This window comes from Oncorhynchus kisutch, linkage group LG3, assembly GCF_002021735.2.
Source record: "Oncorhynchus kisutch isolate 150728-3 linkage group LG3, Okis_V2, whole genome shotgun sequence".
NCBI classification, from domain to species: Eukaryota; Metazoa; Chordata; class Actinopteri; order Salmoniformes; family Salmonidae; genus Oncorhynchus; species Oncorhynchus kisutch.
This window is the reverse complement of record NC_034176.2, coordinates 66,058,193-66,084,626: the sequence shown is the minus strand read 5'-3', so window position 1 is coordinate 66,084,626 and position 26,434 is coordinate 66,058,193. Positions and strand designations below refer to the sequence as shown.

The 26,434-nt window shown below is 41.0% G+C and overlaps 1 protein-coding gene and 1 long non-coding RNA gene across 3 annotated transcripts in view; one reads left to right on the top strand and one right to left on the bottom strand.

Annotated features, from left to right (window-relative positions):
• Nucleotides 1–2,472: 2,472 nt before the first annotated feature.
• On the bottom strand, nt 2,473–5,078 carry LOC116358842 (uncharacterized). The gene is made up of 3 exons (XR_004206493.1): nt 4,262–5,078; nt 4,154–4,183; nt 2,473–3,056 (listed from the first exon to the last, which is right to left on the bottom strand). It is a non-coding gene; the product is annotated as an uncharacterized LOC116358842 (long non-coding RNA).
• A 172-nt stretch (nt 5,079–5,250) lies between these two features.
• LOC109887683 (ubiquitin carboxyl-terminal hydrolase 10) overlaps nt 5,251–26,434 on the top strand; it is a 38,111-nt gene continuing 16,927 nt past the window's right edge. Inside the window, exons 1-9 of one of the 2 annotated variants that reach the window (XM_020478998.2) lie at nt 5,251–5,537; nt 17,632–17,700; nt 18,186–18,231; nt 18,634–18,693; nt 19,632–20,891; nt 24,287–24,378; nt 24,501–24,610; nt 24,850–24,908; nt 25,003–25,106. In XM_020478998.2, the coding sequence (XP_020334587.1) occupies nt 5,511–5,537; nt 17,632–17,700; nt 18,186–18,231; nt 18,634–18,693; nt 19,632–20,891; nt 24,287–24,378; nt 24,501–24,610; nt 24,850–24,908; nt 25,003–25,106 (1,827 nt within the window). In that variant the 5' untranslated portion in view covers nt 5,251–5,510. The remainder of the gene's footprint in view (nt 5,538–17,631; nt 17,701–18,185; nt 18,232–18,633; nt 18,694–19,631; nt 20,892–24,286; nt 24,379–24,500; nt 24,611–24,849; nt 24,909–25,002; nt 25,107–26,434) is intronic. The other variant, XM_020479002.2, reaches the window with a different exon arrangement.

The following is a 26,434-nucleotide window of genomic DNA, read 5'->3' as shown; positions in this document are numbered from 1 at the left end:
AGTTTAGAGGGACTACCAGGTCTTGGTAGATTTGCAGTGGTCTGATACTCCTTCCATTTCAATATTATCGCTTGCACAGTGCTCCTTGGGATGTTTTAAAGCTTGGGAAATCTTTTTGTATCCAAATCCGGCTTTAAACTTCTTCACAACAGTATCTCGGACCTGCCTGGTGTGTTCCTTGTTCTTCATGATGCTCTCTGCGCTTTTAACGGACCTCTGAGACTATCACAGTGCAGGTGCATTTATATGGAGACTTGATTACACACAGGTGGATTGTATTTATCATCATTAGTCATTTAGGTCAACATTGGATCATTCAGAGATCCTCACTGAACTTCTGGAGAGAGTTTGCTGCACTGAAAGTAAAGGGGCTGAATAATTTTGCACGCCCAATTTTTCCGTTTTTGATTTATTTATTTATTTTTAAATATCCAATAAATGTCGTTCCACTTCATGATTGTGTCCCACTTGTTGTTGATTCTTCACAAAAAAATACAGTTTTATATCTTTATGTTTGAAGCCTGAAATGTGGCAAAAGGTCACAAAGTTCAAGGGGGCCGAATACTTTCGCAAGGCACTGTATGACAGCTTGTTAGACAAAAGAAAAGGGGCTGGGTTTGGGTGAAAGAGCGGGAAGACTGAGGAACAAAGGGCGAAGCTGTGCTATCGTAAACACTATCTTATGCATTCTAAATTATCACCCATTTGGAAAAGGAAAATGCAATAAATATTTACTCTGAGCTGCGCTTCGGTAGGTTGGTGGTAGATGGAAGGCCGTGTTGCCAAACCGAGTCCTTTGAAGAATGTCTCTGGTGGTCAATTGGATACGTTGTAGTAACGTCATTATGTGGTGGAAAGGATACTCTGTCTGTTCCTTCCTAACCTGCATTTGCAGTTGCTAACTCAACGGCTAGGAGGTATCACTTCTGTAGTGAATAAGAGCTGATGTTGGCTTCGTTCTGTAGTTATTATCTGAACCATTCTGACATCAGACTGTCGTCCTCACATCCTCGGAACAGGAGGTTATATTGTTGTCAAGGATTTATATAGGAAGGGAGCGGGGGGGTGTTTAAAAAGTTTTATAGCCCATGTCCCTTCACAGGGGTGGGCCACTGATTGAGCAGAGCCCTACCTTTATGAAAACCCAAATCTCACATTTTAGAAGCTAAAATCACATTTCATCCCATCACGAATAATTTCATATTCAAACATTTAAATTCAACAACAATTCCATGTGAATCCGATAACTCTGATGTGTAGACTTTCCACTGTAGAGTTTGTCATCTTATCATTGATGAGAATGTCTGTCTCAGATGACAACCGAACTGACATCATATTCATTAAGTACCACCGCATATGTTGAATTGTTCGGATTACCAGAATATAGTTCCTTTCCCCCCACCTTCTGATGTTCCCAGAATCTATGTTAACCAAGGGTTTTGCAAATGTAACATCAGTAGGGTAGAGAGAGGAAAAAGGGGGGGAGAGGTATTTATCACTGTCATAAACCTACCCCCAAACCAACTTCATGACACCAGTGAAACCGGAGCCTTCTCAGGCTGTACAGTATATGCGGGCAATTAGACTGTAACAGAATGATGCAGACACAGATTTTTCACTTTAAAATGTATGCCTAACAAAAACCAATGATTGGAAAGTAATAAACGCTGCAGGGTTTCTCATGTGTATCAATAATGATCCACCACCCAAAGGACATCCAGCCAACTTGACACAACTGTGGGAAGCATTGGAGTCAACATAGGCCAGCCTTCCTGTGGAATGCTTTAGACACCTTCTAGAATCCATGCCCTGATGAATTGAGGGGGTGCAACTCAATATTAGGAAAGTGTTCCTATTGTTTTGTACGCTGTGTAAATTTCCACACTGAGGTTGGAATAATACTGTGAAATTGTGAAAATTATGATAAAATGTCCTTTAAATGTGCTCAACTATGGGGCAAAACTGACAAGGTTGGCTTAGATTGCTGACAACATGTAAACTATATTTCTTCAAATGTTTATTGAAAACAAATACGTTTTCACAATGAGTACTTGTCTCACACATTATTACATTTGTTGGTTAGCTAGCTAGCAAATTTGACCATATTAGCATAGACATAAAATCAGTCAAAACACCTTAAAAAAAGACATGGTATCAATAACAAGATACAATGAGCTGAAACAAGCCACCGACGATTCCCCACAAAGCAGCTTCTTGTCATTGTTGCCAGCTATCTGACCATTCAGAGTCATAACATGCGGCTACACCGATGCGTGTGTATAATTTCCGTAATGTTGGCAGCAAACCTGTTTACAGTATAACAGCTAGCTGTCAGTTTTCCCCTCTTTGCTAATCTATTTTCATTTGAATTGAAAACAATCACAGTAACATACTAAATTGTTACCCAGAAATTTGATGTTGAGATAAAAATGGCTGCGTTGGACAAAAACACATTTACTTGAAGAACAGTGCAGATGCAAAGTTTGGTAACAGAATGACAGCACAAACTGTAAAAGTGTTTTTGTATTTAAAAAAATGTAAAGGTGGAAATTAAGTAGTCCTTGTGCATAGTTGTACAATATGGTTTTATGATTTTACAATGATTGGTTTTTGTTTTGCATATATTCTAAAGTGAAAACATCTGAGTTTCTGCATCATTCTGTTACTGTGGAATTGCCCATGCCCAGGATGGTAACAGTGGAAGCAACTCTGTGACAGTCAGATGGTCTCTTACGCTCTCTGTTGTCCTTGACTACCGCCTCTGTGGTCAGGTGGTGGGTCCTTGTGAGAGCAGGGTGTCATATCCCGCTGTCGGTCAGAGTAGTCCTTCTCTCTGTCCCTCCTGTCATCTCCAGAGCCCTTCTCATCCCTGCATCTCTCATCCATTTTGTCTCTCTTCTGCCGCTCTCTCTCTTTGCCTTTCCCGGTCTCTCTCTTCATGTGAGGAGCTTCCTCTCATGAGTGCAGTCCCTCTCCCTGCTGTTGTGCATCTCGTCATACTCATCCCTCTCCAGGTATCTGCTCCTCTGGCATTGTCTGGTCTCTTGGCCACTTCTCTGAAAAATTATTAGAATGAACATTGCCATGATCAATTGAGTATTCGTGTAAAGGTGTCATATAGATATCTCAGGGAGATCAGATGACAATCACAATCTATTTTGTTTGTGCATGTAGCCCTACTAATCATTGGTGGCAATGCTTGTTGGCACTAGTGACAGTTACCACGTGGCATTCCTCCGATTCAAAAATGACTACTGAGTAAAGATGGGGGCAATCTAACAGCAGCAGTAAGGGGTATCTCTTCTTAAGGAGCCCTGGGGCAGGGATGAAACCCAAATTATACAATATAGTCTGACTGTGACCCACGTCCTGGGCGGTTCTTACCTTACCAGGCAAAAACTGCCCAGGAGCAACCCGCCAAAAACCCACCCTTCTTTCAAATGGCTCATGGATGCTTATATTCTTATTGTCTCGTGGATATTTCGTCATTCTACGGGGCGCAGCACCGCCCGGCGACACTGTGATACAGCTGCCCAGTGGGAAGCATTTCCCATGACTCACTGCGACCCATAGAATGAGGAAGCAGCCTGGAGCCAATAGGAAGAGATGCATCCAGGAGCCAAATGAAAGCGGGGCAGGTTTTGGGGGTGTTTTCCCTGGATGTTTCCAACCTGGTCAGGTAAGAACCGCCCAGGATGCGGATCTCTGTCAGACCCAACTCTGATGATTCTGCACATAACTGAATACACATTGAAAAACTGATAATGGTTTAAAACGTAAAACAAAAATGCTGACACTGACTCGCAACCTGGTCTCCGAGCATTTCGTATTATTCTGTACGTAAATCCGAGGTACTCCATTTAGTATGACGTTTGGTATGGTTACATAAAAACAGATGGTTACTTATGGCAAAACCGAAAGTATGACGTGAGCGTCTAGCAACCCAAAGGTCATAACATATCATACGAAATGGACATCCACAAATTAATACCATACGAAACATAACATACTAACTGGTGTGTCTCGGATTTACGTACAGAATAATACGAAATGCTCTGAGACCAGGTTGTGACTCGAGGGCAGTAGGCACTAGGCAATAACGTGTGTTAGTATATTTGATGAAGATAAAAAAATACATGCATTTTCATGTTACCTGTGACGAATGATAAGGCTCACAGGTATGCTGTTGGTTGAAGCGAACCAAACATTGAGATAACGAATTGATGAATGAAGAATCATAGAATAAAGAAATTAACAATACCTCTTAATTCTGGTTCTTATCTGGATTCATTTGTGCGAATGATTGTATTCTTTATGTCTTCTACTTTTCCTGTATCTTGGCACTTCTTTTTATTTCCAAGCTCCTCCCTCTCACCTGTACGCCCTATAGAACTCCACCCCTCCTACCAAAACAGCATTTTGAGGGCATGGGACAAAGGGGCGTGTAGTGTCGGTGGAGGAAGTGGCCATGTTGCTGGGGATCAGACATGTCCTGTGCAAGTGAGACAGGTTGACTGTTCCGGGAGCGCAGCAAGTGTTTTATGCTGATGCTGTGATGAAAGTAGAGGATAGGATGGTGGGCAGATGGTGAGGGAGCCTGAGAGTATTTTTCTTTTATTTAATAACTAGGCAAGTCAGTTAAGAACAAATTATTATTTACAATGACTGCCTACCCCAGCCAACGCTGGGCCAATTGTGCGTCACAACTGGGACAACTACAACACACTCGGATGTGTTGTAGCCTGGATTTGAACCAGGTACTGCTGCAATGACGCAGTATCTTAGACCACCTGCGCCACCTGGGAGCTATCCCTGTGAGTAGTAGGGATTCGAACAGTTTATGCTTTAAGGTTGGCTTCTCTGCGTTTATTGTTATGGTCATAACATAGCCGCACAGATGGAAAGTAAATCACAGAAGATTGAATTTGTAGTAGCTGCAGCAGAGAAGTTTTTGTGTGTTAGATTTTTTTGCAGAATAACTACAGGTGGTTTTAAGAGAAAGGGTTCCAGGTTCCCAGGCCAATGGCTCCGTTGGTGCCAAAGTAGTGGGAAGGGGTGTTTCCTTTTTCCTTTGTAATTTCATTTCCCCCCCTTTGTGCATGGATGGAATGTTGAAATAGCAGTAAATCTTAGTTGTAACAACACAATCGGTCTGTCCTAAATAATACATAGCTGACAGCTCTTTTAGCTCCTACTCAAGCTGTCAAACGTTCACTACTATACCCTCCTACCCGGACGTAAACGCACGCGTTCCCAGAGCACACTAGCCATCCGCGGCGCGCGCAGGCCAGAAGCAAGGAGGCGAGACAGAAATGGCGGCGACGGCGGGGGAAGCAGCGTGATATGATGGAGCAATAAAACAACCTAAAAATACAAATGTCAGTCCATTGTCGAGAAAATGAAAAAGATGTCGAATTAGTCCGTATTTTGTAATAATTATTACAAAAAAAATAACACCTTTCCCGGAGAACGTCCATCTTCTGATTGGAAAAGAGAATCTCACAGGGAGCATGGCATCTCAGAGTAACGTTAACCAGGTAACGTTAGAACTCTTCACGCCGCTGATACGTCTAGGATTTTTAAATGTTTCACATTGTGACATAAGATTAATGTAAAAGTAGTCTTAAATAATGTTACATTTGTAGATGTTTCTTGGTCGAATATAGTGGTAACTCGTGTCATTGAAAAGTGTGATGAAATTGCTTGCTAATGCTGCCCTAAATAGCCTATTTCTCCATTGAAACACCAGCATGGTACAGGCCCGAGGAGCCTCCATTCAAATTGGCCAACAGTACTCGAAGTAGGGTTAGTTGAAAATCAAAAAATTGGCAAATCGTGTGTGCACGTTGTGTTGAGAAAATGCCACATTCAAGAGACTCCCAACAAGTGTAATTTTCCTTTGACAATTTGTAGTTAAATTGCTGCGTGTATGTGCATGGCCCACCTGCTCTGGCTGATGCGACAGGCCTGTTTGATTTTCATAACTGTTTGTTAGCTAGCTTAGCATTTCGATATGAGTGAATTGTAAAAGTGCCGACGAGTTATAAGCAAGGTATTAATCAAATTGTATATGATCAAACGTAAACTTTGTAATTGATTTGTCTGGCCAGCTAGCTACCTAGCTTAATATAGCTAGCTGGATAACTAGCCAGAGTTCGTGCGGACGCAGGTGGTGTGGCTAATGACTTAGCTACTAGCTACAGTGGGCCTGATCAGAGGCGGTTTAGGTATATTTCCGAATCTGAACCATTCATGATTCTGCAAACGGTTCGGAACTAGTGCATTGTGCACTCCGTTTTTGATATCCCCTTTAGAGCACGTAGCTAGTTGTGCTTCTTTCAAGGGAAGCTGACTCATGTGGACAGACTTCCATGATCTGTTTAGATGTAATGACTTGTCACGGCCTATCCTACATTGAAAGGTAGCTAGCTATATCTTCTGTCCAGGTATAATAACATTAGTCAACTAGCTAGATATGGCTGTATACATCCATGTAACTAGCTTACCTGCTGGGGACCAGACTTGTGAATTTCAAAATCCACCAACCTATGGAACAGCTGTTTTTAATTCAGGAAATTGTCATCTAATTACAAGCTGGAATGTCCAATAAAATTACATTTGAACCTACTCTACCAGTTGTCTGCGTGGGCAAGAATGAGACTATAATATATCCACAATAAATTATTATTAGTGCACGCCACGCATGTATACTTGCCAAGCTTGTGCTCTTGTTTACATGGTTTTGCGCATGTTTCAGGGGATAGAAATCTGAACACATCACCAGCACTTCCTTTTTTAAACTAATTGACTGATGTCGGTTCAATTATTTTAATTCAAATTGTAGTTATTTTTTTAGCTCAATGCTCAGTTTCTGTAGAGAAATCAGTTCAAGTCTGAACTGTGTGACATAGTAGGGAGTTGTAGTTTTCAACAGGCTAATATTCTACATACTTTGGCGCTGAAAACGTGCTGATTGACTACAATGACAATCTATTGCGTGCCAGCCTACTTTTCCGGTCTGTTTGGAGTACTGAGCTATAATAAAAAACTATGTGGAGCAGACACAGAAAGCGTTTTTGACTTGGATTGAGTATTTTATTGAATACATTTTTATTTAACTAGGCAAGTCAGTTAAGAACAAAGTCTTATTTTCAATGACGGCCTAGGAACAGTGGGTTTAACTGCCTGTTCAGGGGCAGAACGACAGATTTGTACCATGTCAGCTCAGGGGTTTGAACTTGCAACCTTCCCGTTTGATAAGTAAGTAATGGACAGTCACTTCCATTAATGGTTTATTTTATTCTGTCACAGCATTCGACCTGCAAAATTCAAAGTGCATTTAATGTACCAAACAATTATTGAAGATCGTGAGTTTTTTAATAATCAAAACTGACCTCCGCGGTAATCGCGCAGCACTACTAGCTAGCTATGTTATAAATATAAGAGCAAACTAACAGTTTCGCTTCGAGCTAATATTCTATCATAACTATTATAACCTTCTGTTGGTAATGTCTCCTTGCTAACTAGTGTTGGCTAGCAGCTTGTTAGTTTGCAACAGGGGTTCTCAAAATGGGGTCCGCTAAGATATTAGTTTTCAAGTTGTAACAACAAACATCTCTGCCACATGACAAAATATGTTGATTGCTGGAAATGAGCTTAAACTGACAAATTCTCTTCAACGCCAAGAGACAGCCCTTTAAAAATCTTCTTTCCTAGGGCCCAAGACTTGTTTCATCTGACCATGCAATACCGAAGTCTTAAACTCCTTGTAAGCTATTTTTATCAAATTTGAGTTGTGTTCTGATTGAGGGAGTACCACATTAATTTACTATCACAAAATGGGGCCCCGGCTGCAAAAGGTTTTAGAACCCCTGGTTAACAATACAAGGAATGGCAGACGTTTCAAATTTGAGGGTATAGTATATAAATTTGAGTGTATACCCCTTGACTTGTTCCGCATTTTGTTGTGTTACAGCCTGAATATAAAATGTATTGAGATTTCACTGGCCTACACACAATAGCCCATAATGTCAAAGTGGAACTATGTTTTTACATTCATTAAATGAAAAGCTGAAATGTCTTGAGTCAAGTATGGTGAAGTTATTATTACACTTTGGCTGTTGCATCAATACACCCAGTCACTGTAAAGATACAGCCGTCCTAACTAGAGGTAGACCGATTAATCGGAAGGGCCAATTAATTAGGGCCTATTTCAAGTTTTCATAACAATCGGAAATCTGTATTTTTGGATGCCGATTTTGGGCTTTTATTTTTTTGCACCTTTATTAACTAGGCGAGTCCGTTATTAAGAACACATTCTTACTTTCAATGACGGCCTAGGAACGGTGGGTTAATTGCCTTGTTCAGGGGCAGAACGACAGACTTTTACCATGTCAGCTCCGGGATTCAATCTTGCAAACTTAGTTAACTAGTCCAATGCTCTAGCCACCTGCCTCACGAGATGCCTGCCTGTTACGCGAATGCAGTAAGAAGCCACGGTAAGTTGCTAGCTAGCATTTAACTTATCTTATGAAAATCAATCAATCAATCATAATCACTAGTTAACTACACGTGGTTGATGATATTGCTAGTTTATCTAGCGTGTCCTGCGTTGCATATAATCCATGCGGTGCGCATTTGCGAAAAAGGACTGTCGTTGCTCCAACGCATACCTAACCATAAACATCAATGTCTTAAAATCAATGCACAAGTATATATTTTTAAACCTGCATATTTAGTTACTATTGTCTAACATTAATTTATTTTAACTAGGGAATAGGTTTCACTAATCTTGCAACAGAGTCAGAGTATATGCAGCAGTTTGGGCTGCCTGGCTCGTTGCAAACTGTGTGAAGACTATTTCTTCCTAACAAAGACAGCCAACTTCACCAAACGGGGGATGATTTAACAAAAGCATATTTGTGAGAAAAGCACAATTGTTGCACGACTGTACCTAACCATAAACCACAATGCCTTAAAATCAATACACAGAAGTATATATATTTAAACCTGCATATTTAGCTTTTAAAAAATCCAGGTTAGCATGCAATATTAACCAGGTGAAATTGTCACTTCTCTTGCGTTCATTGCACGCAGAGTCAGGGTATATGCAACAGTTTGGGCCGCCTGACTTGTTGCGAACAAAATAGACTTATGGATGCCACCCGTTAGATAAAATACGGAACGTTTCTGTATTTCACTGAAATAATAAACGTTTTGTTTTTGAAATGATAGTTTACATATTCGACCATATTAATGACCTAAGGCTCGTATTTCTGTGTGTTATTATGTTATAATTAAGTCTATGATTTTATATTTGATGTAGCAGTCTGACTGAGCGGTGGTAGGCAGCAGCAGGCTCGTATGCATTCATTCAAACAGCACTATCGTGCGTTTTGCCAGCAGCTCTTTGCTGTGCTTCAAGCATTGAGCAGTTTATGACTTCAAGCCTATCAACACCCGAGATTAGGCTGGCGTAACCGATGTGAAATGGCTAGCTAGTTAGCGGGGTGCGCGCTAATAGTGTTTCAAACGTCACTCGCTCTGAGACTTGGAGTAGTTGTTCCCCTTGCTCTGCAAGGGCCGCGGCTTTTGTGGAGCGATGTGTAACGATGCTACGAGGCTGGCTGTTGTCATTGTGTTCCTGGTTCGAGCCCATGTAGGGGCGAGGAGAGGGACGGAATCTATACTGTTACACTGGCAATACTAAACTGCCTATAAGAAATAAAATAAAATGTTATTTGTCACATACACATGGTTAGCAGATGTTAATGCGAGGGTAGCGAAATGCTTGTGCTTCTAGTTCCGACAATGCAGTAATAACGAACAAGTAATCTAACTAACAATTCCCCAAAAACTACTGTCTTATACACAGTGTAAGGGGATAAGGAATATGTACATAAGGATATATGAATGAGTGATGCACAGAGCAGCATAGGCAAGATACAGTAGATGATATCGAGTACAGTATAACATATGAGATGAGTATGTAAACAAAGTGGCAGTTAAAGTGGCTAGTGATACATGTATTACATAAGGATGCAGTCGATGATATAGAGTACAGTATATACATATGCATATGAGATGAATAAGAACATCCTATAGTCACGGTATATGAAATACAAATGGTATAGAGAGAAATAGTCCTATAAATACTAAATTAACTACAACCTAAAACCTCTTACCTTGGAATATTGAAGTCTCATGTTAAAAGGAACCACCAGCTATCATACGTTCTGAGCAAGGAACTTGAACGTTTTTTTTTTTTTTACATAGCACATATTGCACTTTTACTTTCTACTCCAACACTTTGTTTTTGCATTATTTTAACCAAATTTGAACATGTTTCATTATTTACTTCAGGCTAAATTGATTTTATTTTTGTATTATATTAAGTTAAAATAAATGTTCATTCAGTATTGTTGTAATTTTCATTATTACAAATAAATGTTAAAAATCGTCCGACACAATCCAGGTGTGGAAAGCTTTTACACTTACCCAGAAAGGCTTGCAGCTGTAATTGCTGCCAAAGGTGATTCTAACACAGGAGTCTCCGACCCAGTTCCTGGAGAGCTAACTTCCAGTAAGTTTTCGCTCCAAGCCCAGTTGAAACTAACTTGATTATTTTTATCAGCCAAATAATTATTTGAATCAGGTGTGCTAGATTAGGGTTGGAGTGAGTTTACAGGACTGTAGCGTTCCAGGAACAGGGTTGGAGAACACTGTCTTAACATGCATTGACTTAGGGTGTTGAATACTTATCTAATCACTGTTTTATAAATGTTCACATTTTTCTTCCACTTCGACAGAATATTTTGTGTCGATCATTTACAAAAGTTTACATCAATTTTAATCCCGTTTTTGTAACACAACAAAACGAGGATAAAGTCAAGGGGTGTGAATACTAGCTAACTAGTTAGGCCAACAAGAAATTAACTATTAGTAATCTGTCAATGTCCATGTTTTTAAAACGTTTTTTACATTTTACCCCGTTTTCTCCCCAATTTCGTGGTATCCAATTGTTTAGTAGCTACTATCTTGTCTCATCGCTACAACTCCCGTACGGGCTCGGGAGAGACGAAGGTTGAAAGTCATGTGTCAATGTCCATGTTTGTCCAACTACTAAGTGTTTTTAATCCTACTCAACTATTTTCAACAATTATGGTTTATAGCTATGGCCAAGCTTCATAACTAGCTTACTACCTAACTAGCATGCTTGCCCATCAACAGACAATTACATCAATACAGAGTCGGCCTAAGCTAGATATCAAATTCCCATTGTGCCATAGTGTCCACCCAACCAGGGCTGGTGAACGTAAGATAGCTGGCTGGCTAGGGGTTGAAGATTAGGTGCATGTGTGAAACTGTATATCTCACTGAAGGCCTAAATAGTAAACCATTGATCTAAGGGAGGTTTTTGTTCTGAGTCATTCTGAGAGGGTTGTTTTTGCACCTGAGGTCATGTGTCCACTGCCCTACCATTTTATATTCTTAATATAGGGCTCTAGTATCAGGGATTGAGCGAAGTGGCATTGAATGCACATAAGGGAGACACTCATTTTATGATTCACTAAAATGTCTCGGGCCATAGAAGATAATTGATTGAATGACAATGCCCATTGCAGAGAATTGAATTTACCTGTGATGTATGGGTTGTGCACAAGGAGCAGCAGAAGCCACATCTTTGCTTTATGACTCAGGGTTGCTAGATTGAACCAAAGGGCAGAGGAATGGTAGCTGTTGGACACCGTTCCACACCACAGCAGTGGGTTGTCTGAGAGTTGCGTACCAAAGTATCATCACAACATTTTCTAAGTTAGTAAATGAGTGCTAGGAATCTTCAGCTGAGTAAATGCTTCCACGTATTGTGGATGTCAAGCATAAAATGGTTCATGGGCCTGTATAGCTTCTACCTAAGTATATTGTACTGTGTATTTGCCCATATTTTAGTTTTTAACAGTTTGGTCAGTTGGTGAACAGCATGGATATGGGAATGGTGGATTGTCTTAGTGTCACCTGACAAATGTGCGGGTTAGGAGTGGGTAGTTGTGGGTAAACCTACACCTAATTACAGGTTTGTAACTGAAAAAGATGGCAACCTCTTATCACAGTGAAGATCTGATGTGTTAAAGTAAAAATACATTTTTAAAAAACAATGGAAAGGGTTATGGTTAATTTCCAAGTACGATCTGATATGTTTGTGGTGGCCTTCATTTTTTTGAATGGTGTGCTCCTGATTCAACATTATGGAAATGGATCATGAGGCTCAGAGTTGCCTGGCTAGTTAGGTATTTTCCTGAACAGCAGGGTGGAGCAGTGTTTAGAGAGCAGAGCTGCCTCCCATTTGTCTTACCCTTGAAAGGTCCTGCAACACCATGGCCTCAGAGAATCCAATCAGCTGCTGGGAGTGTTTGAATGACATCACCCTGTATTAAAGTGTCTCTTACATGAATACATTATATTGTTCTTCTCTGTCATGTCTCTGCTCAGTGTTTAGTTAACGTTTTCTCCTCACTTCTAGCTCATCATACTTAACTTTTCTTCATAAGAATGTAATACGCAAGCCCCGGCATGCATCATCGGTTTATTCAAAACGTGTTTGACCTTATTTGTAGTGTTGCATATTCATGCTATGCCAAGTTTGCTAATAGTGACTCTTTGCATTCCAATTTGTGAGGCCTTGCAGAGCCGGGCTGGCTGAGTCCCAGTCCAATAGTGAACACTGGGTAGTAGTGATGAGGGCGTCCCAGTCCTTGTAGGTATAGGGGGTTGTGGATTGTTATTCTATGCCTCAGGTGGGAGTTGGTAATGTCTGGTAACTTGAAATTCCAGTGGAACATCTTGTTTTTTACTTTACCAGGCAAGTCAGTTAAGAACAAATTCTTATTTTCAATGACTGCCTAGGAACAGTGGGTTAACTGCCTGTTCAGGGGCAGGATGACAAATGTGTACCGTGTCAGCTCGGGGATTCGAACGGTTACTAGTCCAACACTCTAACCACTAGGCTACCCTGCCACCCCAAATTGACTGACTCTTGTTTGACATATGTTCTAATACACCCCCACTCCTCTAAGCCATCCACTTCCTTAAAGCTGTCTTTCTCATAAAGCAAACTTTGGATGTGTTTTTGTTTAATTGTTAAGCAGAAGCCTCATTGAATGCTATCTGCAATATATGATTATCATTCTACTCTATTGACGTAAAGTATATAAACATTAGAAATGAGCATGTGTTCAGTTTACCTGGTTTAGCTCCTTTTATCAGCGACAATGTCATCGTGCTTTATATTTCATATGGATCCCACCTTAGAATGTAAGCCCCGCTCCCTGATCTGTAACCACATTCATTAAAAGTGTGTGTGCATGCCGTCTCACTGGAGCATGTTGAAGTTATACAGATGGCCATTTTGTGGTAATCCTCAATCCAAACGAACAGCGAGGGAAGCTTAGTGTGGTACGTGTGGCACGCCTGTAGAAAGAGGCAAAGGGAGTTCTTTCTGTTGTGATTGTATTAGCTGTCCTGAGGCCGTTGGATTATAGCTGGTTGTTTGTCGCTTGTAGTGCCATTTCAGCAATGTTGGGCCCTCATTTGCAAAGAGTTACATATGCTTGAACTGCACTTTCTTTTCTCATTGCCGCCCCTTTCATGTCCCACAGTTAAATGCGCTGGGAGGATTCTGTATGGTTAGCAAGCTTGTTTCAACCTTTTTCATTACTGCTCCATATCATTGGACACCTTCCCCTCACCATGCACCACCAACACTTGTTTTGTTTAGAAATCATTTTTTATTGGTTGCCTAATGAAAGACTTCAAACATGTATTTTCAGGCTGTAATGTTATGCAGATATGTTTTTGGCCCCTGCTATTCTGTAATGAGCCAAACCAAGAAATGTCGCCAGGCGATTGAAGGACCAATTCACCCCACTATGCAGGGCTGTCGGTGTGCAGCAAGAGACCTTCAGTTACGCAGTGCGACTGGGATTAAGATGACCTGCCTTCCCCATGCTGGCTATAATTATCTTTACAAAGTAGTGTATGGCTGTGGCCAGCACGTGGCTGGCTAGAGTACTATCCCACTGTTAGTGTCTGGTCTGGAGGGGGATTGCCTTGTCAGGTTTGTACCGACATTTTTTAACGCCTTCCCTAAAGATTCCTGTTTAGATGAACACACATTGATTGGCCGTGGTCCAGTTGGGTTACAAACTGATTGATGATGGTAGAAGGGTTTGGTGTGTGTGTGTGAGATTTGGAGATACCTATATTTATGAGTATTTGAAACCTCAGATGTGGGTCATTGAAAATGAACAAAATGTACTTCTTATTACTGCATGGTTCTGCAAACAATAAGAATGACCACCCCACTTCCAATTATTATTATTATTATGGGGAATTTGGTTGTGTGTAGTGTGAAAAGTGTTGCCAGTACTCAACTCAATTTGCTTAATCACATTAGTGTGGGGCCTTGTGTAAAAGGTGCAGCTAGAAGGCGTAATCCCTGGACAGGGCTTGACAGTAACCTTTTTTTGTCACTTGTCCAAAACCACATGTCACTTGTCCAAAACCACATGTCACTTGTCCAAAACCACATGTCACTTGTCCAAAACCACATGTCACTTGTCCAAAAATAGAAAAATAGTCTTAATGCAATTTTTACATCGTTGTATGTTACAAGGAACCACTTTCCAAAATAAAATGCATTACTGTATTTTTTTTTAACCTACCATAGAAAAGAAAATCTGACGGCATTGTTGTCTGCACTCCTTATTGACAACTGGATATCTGTCTCAAAATAAAACACTGCCCCTTTAAGGCTTTCCTGAAGGATGTTTGGCTGCCTTTTGGTAGCCTATAAATTACTGCAACATTAAAATGACAACCTTGTACTTTAGTATGTCTACAGATTAAAACACTCTGGGACAGTTCTGAGACAACAGATCCTAAATTCATAACCACTGCAGATAAATAAATAAAAACAATGAAACAGTAACTTTTTTGTAATCTTATCAGACCGTTTTGCTTAAAATGTTGATACATTTTAATTTCTTCATATTATAAGCTCAATAAAAAAGACCGTTAATTATTAAATCGTTTCAAAATGTTGGCCATCTCTTCTCGTATTCAAGGTGGGTGATGTACAGTGTGCACCATGCACTATCCTTCACTCTCCAGTCTTGTGACCATTTGATCTGAACGAAGTGCTTTGAGTATGCCGACAGAATCAAGCCTTCAGATGTTAATGTTAGTTATCCTTCATTATATTTGTCAAACAAAGCCTATATTTATGTAATTCTCATTAAAGTTTGGCTACATTTTCTGGCGTCTCCATGTCGGCATCGGTTTGGACATGAGGCTTGTAGCCAATATGCATATCACATACACTTTGTCATGTAGGCTTTTTTTAATCTATGTGCATTATTATTCGATTGTTGGCCAATGATCCAATTCTGATTTGGAGTAATTGTTTGATATTGTGATTACATTTTTTTATTGTCCAGCAAGCATTAATATCAAGCCCAGCTGGATGAACCCATGGGATTTGAGTCCAAACCAGCATACCACATAATGATACTTCACTGCCATTAACATTTTCCTTCCCCAGAACATTGTGTGAACATTTTTGAATTTGTTACATTTGGGGACATAAGATTGATCAAATAATGCATTGTAGCCAAATGTGAGGTGAATTTTCAGCAGTGCTGTTTTACTCCACTTGTGAAGAAATTACAAAAATGGTCTACAGTACAGTTGTTTGAAGTTCATTCCCGCCTTAGAATGTGCTACATATTGGCGGAAGCCAGTGAGCCAGGTCTCTCTATTTGGCTCAGTTCTCTGGGAAGTGGGCTGCCGGGAGCCATTTTGCCATTCTAATGCTGCATGACTCGTCACTTTTCCACGTTGCCGCTTTTACCCAAACCTATGGCGCAATCTGGGCAGACTGATAAGAAAGGCCTCTCCCAGTAGCCTCTCCAACGGGTCTGTCACAACTAGAGGTCGACCGATAATGACTTTTCAACGCCAATACCGATTATTGGAGGACCAAAAAAGCGATACCGATTAATCGACGGTTTTTATTTAAAAAAAAAAAAAATATATATATATATATATATAAATAAAAATTGTACCAATTAGAATTATTGTTATTTTTGATTTGTAATAATGACAATTACAACAATAGTGAATGAACACTTATCTTAATTTAATATAATACATCAATAAAATCAATTTAGCCTCAAGTAAATAATGAAACATGTTCAATTTGGTTTAAATAATGCAAAAACAAAGTGTTGGAGTAGAAAGTAAAAGTGCAATATGTGCTATGTAAGAAAGCTAACGTTTCAGTTCCTTGCTCAGAACATGAGAAAATATGAAAGCTGGTGCTTCCTTTTAACATGAGTCTTCAATATTCCCAGGTAATAAGTTTTAGGTTGTAGTTATTAAAGGAATTATAGGACTATTTCCCTCTATACCATTTGTATTTCATTAACCTTTGACTATTAGATGTTCTTATAGGCACTTTAGTATTTCCTGTGTAACAGTATAGCTTCCGTCCCTCTCCTCGCTCCTCCCTGGGCTCGAGCCAGCAACACAATGACAACAGCCACCATCGAAGCAGCATTGCCCATGCAGAGCAAGGGGAACAACTACTCGAAGGCTCAGCGAGTGACGTTTGAAACGCTATTAGCGCGCGCTAACCAGCTAGCCATTTCACTTCGGTTACACCAGCCTCATCTCTGGAGTTGATAGGCTTGAAGTCATAAACAGCGCAATGCTTGACACACAACGAAGAGCTGCTGGCAAAACGCACAAAGTGCTGTTTGAATGAATGTTTACGCTTCTGCCTACCACCGCTCAGTCAGATACTGAGATGCTTGTATGCTCAGTCAGATTATATGCAACGCAGGACACGCTAGATAATATCTAGTAATATCATCAACCATGTGTAGTTAACTAGTGATTATGATTTTTTATTTTTATAAGATAAGTGTAATGCTAGCTAGCAACTTACCTTGGCTTACTGCATTCGCATTGTGGAGTGCAACGAGAGAGAGAGGCAGGTGGTTATAGCGTTGGACTAGTTAACTGTAAGGTTGCAAGATTGGTTCCCCGCACTGACACGTCGTTGGTTCCCCGCACTAATCTGTCGTTCTGCCCCTGAACGAGGCAGTTAACCCACCGTTTCTAGGCCGTTATTGAAAATAAGAATGTGTTCTTAACTGACTTGCCTAGTTAAATAAAGGTATATAAAAAAAACTGCAAATCGGTGCCAAAAATACCAATTTCCGATTGTTATGAAAACTGCAAATCGGCCCAAATTAATCGGTCTACCTCTAGTCACAAATGTGTCAGTTCATCAGTAAGAGGTGTACTTGTCTGTAAAATTCTCAGTAGAAAAATGGAGGACTAAAGCAGACTTTTTTCAAAGTGTATTTCTCATGGGGTCTTGAATGTTTGAGCAATATTTCACACTTATGTTTCCTACCCATGTTAATATTGAAGATGCCATGTAATATATATATATATATATATATGTCATTTAAAGAATAATATATTGATTTTAAAAGGTTGCATGTGATTATCCTCAGTATGTTGAATCATGTGTTTTATGTAAATATATATTTTCTCTCTCTGTAGTACATCTTCGGGGAGTTCAGCCCTGATGAGATCAATCAGTTCTTCGTGACTCCACGATGTTATGTTGAGGTAAGACGATGAGTTTTGAATGAAACATTTATTCACATATGTTTACTCCAGCTCATGGCTGTTTTGACAACATATAGTCTATGGTGTTAAGTGTTGGAGTGCCGGTGGCTCTTAATGTTAACTGGGTCATTCTTAAGAATGGCCTTTTGGAAGCTCATTAACACCAAGAACCGCTGAGTTTCTAGATTTAGTCCAGTGTGTGTATTTACTCTGTCATTGTCTAAAACACAGAAGACAATGGTTTATTTCTCATGTTCTCAGTTTAGTGAGTGTGAACAATATAAGACAGCACAAAATAACATGTTTTTATCACCAATACTGTCTTCTACCCCCCTCCGAAGTGCACATTACACAGATATGATTCACATCAAGCAGGAAGGCCCAGACTGACAACAGTCGTGGTCTGAGGTTAACACTGTTTGATTATTTACTTTAACTAGAAGTGTCTTTTTAATTTGTAATCTAATCTCTCTGCTCTTTGACAGCTTCCCCCCTTCAATGACAAAGTCTCCTGCGTCAGTCAGTCTTCAGGTAAGAACGTCTACTGGATCGCTCTGATTTATTTAAGTTCGTCTTGTAGACATTCCGAACGTCATCCGCATGAGGACGGCCAGTGCTCTCTGGGTTGACCTCACTCTTGCCCCCCCCCCCCCCCCCCCCCCACATGATGTAATGGTTATGACCAAAGTCAAACATACGCCCACCCGTCTGTGCTAGTTGGATCCAGACCTACCTGACTGAACTGCATGTAAGAGAGTGACAGTTTAAGTCTGAATTGACATTGTTTTAAGATAAGATTTTACTTGTAAAAATATGTCCAAACATACCTGCAGAACAGGGATTTTGGAGCCACCAAGTTACAAAGTCTGTCAACCATACCCCTCCCCTGCTCATAACACTTGATTTTTACTCTGATTTGTATGAATTATTCAGGAAGTTACTGCACTCCTGCTGTGCCTTACATTACGGAGTCTATGAGACGGCAGGTTTGCGGTGAGTTTTGGGTCCGACACTGTGCTTATTACTTGTTGCTGAAGCACTCAAACCCAGATCTTAAAAACTTGTGGCTTTCTAAACCTTGCCCCTATTTACACTCATTCTTGTCCGTACGATCTGTGAGGCTTTGCATGCTTAGATGCCGTTAAATATCTCTTCTCTATTGCATTAAACACATTGGCACCGTAGCAGTGCTTTAAGTTGACTTGTGATTGATTTGTATACCCCCTCCGTCACTTAACTGGATGGATTGAGAGAACCCTTTTTTATTGGACTTATAAGGGCATAGTAATGGTCTTATATGGAAGCTAACAATTACAATAGGTATTTTGTTTTGCTAGGGTTTATCACTCTCAATTCATCATTATGACTTTGGAATGAAATCCCTTTGGTAAAAACACTAACAAAGGACACTCTAATCCACAGACGAGCGAATCTCGACCGTACTCTAACCATACCTTACATTCCCCCTTAGGGTTTCCGGTGTCTGGTTTGTATGGATGACCAGTCGTGTCTTATATAGCCTGGCCTTGGCATTTTCAGTGTTGGGATGATCTGAATTTACTAACGTTTTCCTCATGTTCACCTTCAGCTGTTTCTCTCACTGCCTATCTTTCAATTTGAAATGTTAGAAACTTGTTAAATCTAAACGATATTGAACTTACTCTTCATTGCTTGATACTTTTTATTTGTGTAGTACTCAAGGTCAGTGTTTGATATATTCAATTGAGTTTGTGGCAGTTAATAAAGTTGTTAATTGTTGTGTATTTCATGATGCCAATTTTGTTTTGGATGCCAGATATTGGCCAAGTAGTAATGACGAATAATTGGTCAAAACAGTATTTTGTGTTGTGTAAACCTTATGAACCTTTGTCTTCAGGGCAGAACTGTAGTGCCTTATGTTCCCAAGCTGACTGACATATCCTCCTCTGCAGGCGAAGACTACCAGCGCATAGAGTTTGGTGTGGACGAGGTGATGGACTTGGAGCCTGTGGGAGTGAAGGATCCTCTCTTCAAGGTGTCCAGCACTCTGAACCCCCAGGCTCCAGAGTTCATCCTGGGATGCCAGCCGTCTCAGAAGGTCCCGCAGACAGCCACAGCCCTCTCTCCGGCAGCAGACGTCCCAGACGGAGCACAATACAACTCACTGGACGAACCCGACGGCCCGGACGGACCTGATGGCCCAGACTCTGAGCCCTCTGCCATGGATGGCAATCAGAACTGCCAGGATGGGGACGGGGGCCCGGGCAGCCTGGGCCAGCGGGAGAGGAAGAAAAAGAAAAAGCGCCCGCCAGGATACTACAACTACTTGGAGGGCTCAGGTCCCAATAGCGGTGGCATGGGAGTGGACGGGCCTCCTGGAAAGGGGTTGGTGAATGGACATGTTCTTAGCGGCCCTCACCTCGGTTCGCAGGACATGGTTGGTAAGGGGTTGTCAGGGGGTGGACTTTCCACCTCAGCCCCTGTCGCTACGGCAGCAGCGAATCAGAGGACTTGTGATAGCCCTGATGAATCGTCTTTAGACTTCACGAGTGGAGCTGCCTCTTTATCAGATGGTAAAGACGCAGCCTCCTCCTCTTCTTCTTCCTCCTCCTCTCAGAGCAGTGGGGTGGCAGAGGGAGGCAGAACTGCAAAGCAGCAGCCTGAGAACATGGCTCCAGAGAGCCCTGAACTGCTGGGCAGCGGTGGGCACAGCCCCTGCCCCACCTCCCCTCCTCCCCCCTCGGTTGCTGTGGCCAGCCCTCCTGCCACCATTGCTACTGCTACTACTGAAGAAGAGGAGGAGACTAGGGACAGTGGGGTGGCTAATGGGCTGGCTGAGCCCCATGCTGGCATCAGTGCAGACAGACACAAGGAGGCCTCTGAGATGTTGGAGCAGCCCCAGCAGCAGTCCCCAGCTCCCTCAGTGGAGCCTGCTTCCTCCCCAGACTCTGAGGCCCAGCCGGCGGTGGCAGAGCAGCCTAAGTCGTCTGCCCCTCCGGCTGCGCCCGCTGCTAACCCCCTCAAATCCTGGGCTAGCCTCTTCCACAACTCCAAGCCTCTGCCTGGAAGCCCTCAGGCCTATGTGGAGGTGAAGAATGTGGTGGAGGTCGTGGCTCCCTCCCTGGCTGCTGTGGAGCAGCATGAGAAGGCTGGGGAGGTGAAGGAAAGCCCTGTCCATGTATCAGAGGATCCCATGGCCCCTAAACTTGCAGGTAGTGTGCTCACAGATAGCCCCACAGTGTGAGGAAGTAGAGCTCACCGGTTAACCCTTATTTCCTTTGGAGTGTGTTAGGGCTGCCCCCGACCACAAAAAAAAAAAATATATATATATATATAAATAATCATGGTTGACCGAAAGTCATGTTCTTTCAACCGATCGATTGGTCTACATTTTTAAAGTTTATTTTTCCATATATAGACACACCCTGTGTGTTTTAATAAACTCAATGCACATATAGATACTTTTATCTGATGCTTTAAGCTCACTGTTTGATTAAATAAAACACATGGCCCCAGGGAGCCAGAAGACATAAATCTTAACCTGTCCTGAACATCCTCCCCCCGCTCCTACTGGCTTTTGCAGATTCTGCCATTACTCTCCTGAAGATGCCAGCAATAGGCTACATAAGGTGTTTCTGCAACCTTTCTCATGTGGAATGCCAATTTATTTTTGTGGAACAGTTTCGTTTAATTTAGAATAATATCTTCGGTTCTCAAAATCATTGTCATGTGGTTAATCAAAAATGTAAATCAAAATGATACAAACCTAAAAGTAACTATGTAAAAATAGCCTATAAAGCCAACAAATGAAAACAATGCATCCAACAGGTAGTAGATATCCTGATTTTAAATCACGTTGTCTACGCATGGCCTGTCTGTAACGAACTTGAAATGTTGTATCAGCTATTAACTTGAGTCCAGCCTGAAGCTCCTTGCAACATTGTATAAAATATTCTGGGCCCTCAGTTTCCCTTGCCAGTGAACTCTGGACACACAGCTGTAGGCTATTTGTGCTAGGGATAGGAAGTAATCAGGTAGGCCTATTTTATGACGGATCAGAGTATGACATTTATAATTTTTCAAATACATTGACAATGGTTTCTCATTCTCAATGGATGTAAAAACAGACTCTGTTTGCTTGCTGTTTGAAATGAAGAAAACATTACTTTGAGAAGCTCCACGACTCATTAGTGGTGGTGCGTTAAGAAAATCAGAAATACTATCAGATCCCCAAATGGGCACATTTATATTCCTACATTTGCGCGCAGGCCAGGTAGCCTAGAGGCCTACTTCTATGCATAATCAGGTGCGCATCCTTTCTCAACATTGACAGGAGCGCTCCAAACAAAAGACAACGACTAAATTGACAATGAAATAAACCAAAACTTGTTTCTCACAGGTGTAGCATAGGTTGTGCGCTCTGCAAATAACATGTCCACTCTGACAGTGAAAACAGTAAAAGACTGGAATAATAATAATAATATTGAATGCATTAAGACTTTACTGTAACCAAACACACATTATAGATTAGGAATTAGCCGTATGTGTACTACTGGTGATATATGTAATGGGGAATTGATAGACACTAACAATCAAAAGCAAACAATTCACACAATAAAGTTATGAAACAATGAATGTGCACAAATTACCAGGAGCGCATTATGGAGAGAGACGTGCATTGTGCAGCCACACTCGCCTTCTTGGACTGTGCCATTCCCGCGGCATCCGCAATGGATTAGTTCACTGAGATGGCCGCGGATAAGACGGGTGTCTCGTGTGGCATATATTTGCTACTGCTCAACTAAAACAAATCTCGGTTGTCCAACAGCCTATTCACCAGTTGAGTAATTGTGGTCAGTCCTAGAGTGTGTTGACAAAATTATACCCATTGATTATTATAATAGTAATTCATTTGTGCACATTAAATGTTCTGTATGCATGTGCTGAAGTACACCCTACCGTCCACTTGGTGTCAACATTGGGACATTTAGTTAGACTGATACACATGAGCACCAGATGGTGCTAACACTCAATGCTTGGGAAGGCCCAGATTGCTATGACACATCTCCATGATATGCTTTACCTCACCACCCTATTTTCCCCAATAATGCTCCAATGAATAGAGCTGGGGAATGAATGTCAGGCCATGTGACCCCAGGGAGACTCCCATGTAGCCAAGTGGCCTTGCTGGCGTCAGTCATTGTATATAGCAGTAATACTAATACATGTTGAAGGCCTCTATTCCAAACTGCATTCATGAGAATACAGGCAGAGGGTGGGCTGGAGCTACTGCTTTACCAATAATGTATGAGCAGCACTAATTAATTCCATTACCATGACATCAACCTTATGGATTTTCAGATGCAGTAGACTAGAGCAGGATAGATCTCACCCCTTTCTCGTAACACACACACAGAATATAAAATAACATTCTAAGGTTGCATAATGAGTTGATCTTGTAAGCTGCCTAATTAAATGGGATATGTAGGATCATATCCTGATTACTCACTTCCCAACAACAGCCTCCAGGTGTTGGGACCACACAGGGTACACTGGCGGTTTTAAACAGCCTGTGACAGGGAGGATTGCCATGTCTGGGTAATGTGTGGTTATTGTCTTGATGGGATTATTGCTTGTCTCACTCAGTGCTATGACCCTGGGATTCCTCAGGCCTCATGGATATAGTCCTGTGTCTGGAGGAAATATACAGAGAGGCCTTATCTCAGTGGGTTACTTAAGCCTCCTTGTAAATTGTGGTTGACACTAGATTTCTGTCATCCTTTTAGTAAACTTGGATTTTTCATCTATTCGGCACCCGTATGAAGTATTTATGAGAGAGAGGGGTTATGGGCAGCCTAATGTGCTTCTGTCTAGATAAACCTGATGGTTTCCTGTGCTCAACGGCTGTAAATAATTCAACCAGGCTCCACGTGGTTTCCTTCACTGTCCAGTAGAAAAGCTTATTTTGTACCCACAATACAGTGCTCAGACTTTCACGCTTCTGTCAGGAAATTAACAGGAAGCTATTTATAGGACCCTGGTGTCACCGCTACCACGTCTCATTTTGATTACAACCCCGTATACTATCTTATCTCTGGACTGGATTTTATCTGGAGTGTGCATTTACTGTTTAGCCAAACTATATTTCTCTTCTGGAATGACCTGATTCATTTTTAGCAAACCCGTTATCTATAAAAACAATGTTTCTGTAATTTGGAGGTTGTTCATAATATGCTATGTACGTAGGCGGAACTATCAAAACAATATTGCCGATTTATAACCCATTTTTTTCAAATTGTGATTATGTACTATTGTTTTATTATATTTTCTTTGTTGGAATGTCTGTCCACGTTACCATGGAAGCTGTGTTGCCAGTGACAGTCTTCCTTCCTAGGCGTGGCACAGTATCTCCTTGTTCTGACAAACCAGCCTTGTGTGCCACTGTCATGATGCAGAGTTGGTAGAAGGGACACAGTCTATATAGCACAGTATGGAGTAAAAACTTCTTCTTTTTTTTGCCTGAGGTTTACAAACTAACTTCTAACTTTTTGTTTGATTTAGTAAGGGATTTGTGTTCAAAATCATGTGCACTTGTTTGAATCCCCAGAATTAATTGAGAATGTGAAGTTGATACACAAACCAGTGTCTTTGCAACCAAGAGGACTGATCAACAGGGGAAACTGGTGCTATATCAACGCTGTATCCTTTTCTCAGCTGCATGCGAAATGCTTTAATCACACCATGTCATAAACAAAGTTACATTAAATGTCTGTATTTAGTGTTCCAATTAGGTGATTTTACCCTTGACTGCCACCCCCAAGACATTGCAGGCCCTGATTGCTTGCCCCCCCATGTATCACCTGTTTAAGTCCATTCCCCTGTTCAATGACACCCAGAGACCCTGTACTTCCACACCCATGATGGACAACTTGTAAGTAGCCTCTCTCCCTGGGAGCTGACTGGCTGTTTTTTAAAAGTCAGATCTCACAATCAATGGAGGTCTTGTTTGTGTGCAAATAAGCAGCGATGACAAATTCCTGCCTGAGCTAAATTGGTAAAACTGTGTTACGGGTATTGAGAGTAGGTGTTAAATGTGTGCTCACTGCATTGGGTTGGGTGTGTACTTCCTTTGCTAATTACAACTCCCTGACCTTGTTCCACTCCCTCCAGTGTAAGGCTTGTCAATGAGTTCAACAATATGCCTGTGCCATCCAAAGCCAAGCAGCAAGGTAAGCTGTCTGTCAGCATCTTCTAAAAGAGCTGGAGTTTCTTTTATTTCCTGTTGATGTTCATCTGATGTGTTCCTTGTTGCTTTTTCCGTAGCTGCTGGTGAAAAGATAATAAAAGACATTCGACCAGGTGCTCCTTTTGAACCCAACTACATCTACAGACTCCTCACCCTCATCAAGTCGAGTCTCTCGGAGAAGGTAAAACCATTGGGCATCCATTGTATTGATTTCATTTGAATGTTTTAGAGCGGAATATCGTAACAAATCTTTTTATGTCTGCTTGTCATGTTTTCCTTTGCTCCCATTTACACACACACACACCAAGCCCCTCCCTCAGCCACTCACAACAACAAAGATGAGAGATCACTTCCTCTCTTGACAAGTGGCTTCAACTTCCATTTGTGGTTTGGTCCAAAGAATGGGTCATATGGACTCTGAAACACATTGTGACATTATTTTACTGTATTAGAGGAAGTCAACCTTTCTAACGATTCCCTTTTTCTGTCAACTCAAGTTGCTCGCAGAGCGGACACTACTAAAACAGGAATATCAATGAACATTGGTTCTGGAAAATTAATGCTCAGCATTTTAGCCAAAGACTGTTATACTAGCTGTCTATTCTGTGTTTTATAAATGTGCAATAAGCATAAAACACAAATATAAGGAATTATGAGAAATAAGGTTGGCTGCATGATTTCAACATCTGAACCAAGTGGACCGGCTTGCATGCTTTTCAGACAGTTGGAGACAGACAAAATGGTGTGTTCATAACAATTTAACTGTTTTACCTTGTTAGCCTGCAAATAGGCCCAAGTTGGCTAAACTTGAAATCTAAAGATTAGCTGGCTACTCACTAGCGCTTTTGCTTGACTGATTGAGACCTGTGTTCATTTTCTATAATGCTTGCTACAAGTTCGTCATTATTATTGAATGTGCATTATACATGGTTCTGGTTAAATTTGTAACACAGGTTATTTTCATAGACTTAAAAGCCAGATCAGTGATTATTGCAACAAACAACAACAAAAAGCAGGTCAAACAATTTTGATAAAATAATTAATTAGTGGGTCTTATATATTTAGTGTAGGTATAAGGTTACAAGCCCTGGATTAGATTATTGCAGACTGTTTGCACTGAATGCAGTGCATTTGACCTTTTAATTGGACAACAAAGTGAATGAAAGGAAACCATATTGAGATGTATATCTTGAATTGCCGAGAAGTTTTTAAAATAATAATCTAAAGGTGATTATTTTTTTAGGCCGTATCGCCCGGCCTTACTATCAATAACATCAATAAAAAATGATTTGTTCTTTACATTTCTGCCGGGTTTTTATTTAGAATGTTGAACCATCCAGACATTCCACACTTTCAGGTGTTCAGGGACTTGGAGCAAATAAACTGAAACACTTTGTATCACCTGTTTCCTGACACTGGTTTTATGTAAAATTCCACATTCTCATCAGTACACTTGAGTCTATGCACCAGAGACATTCAGTCTGTACCTGTCTGATGGTACAGTACATG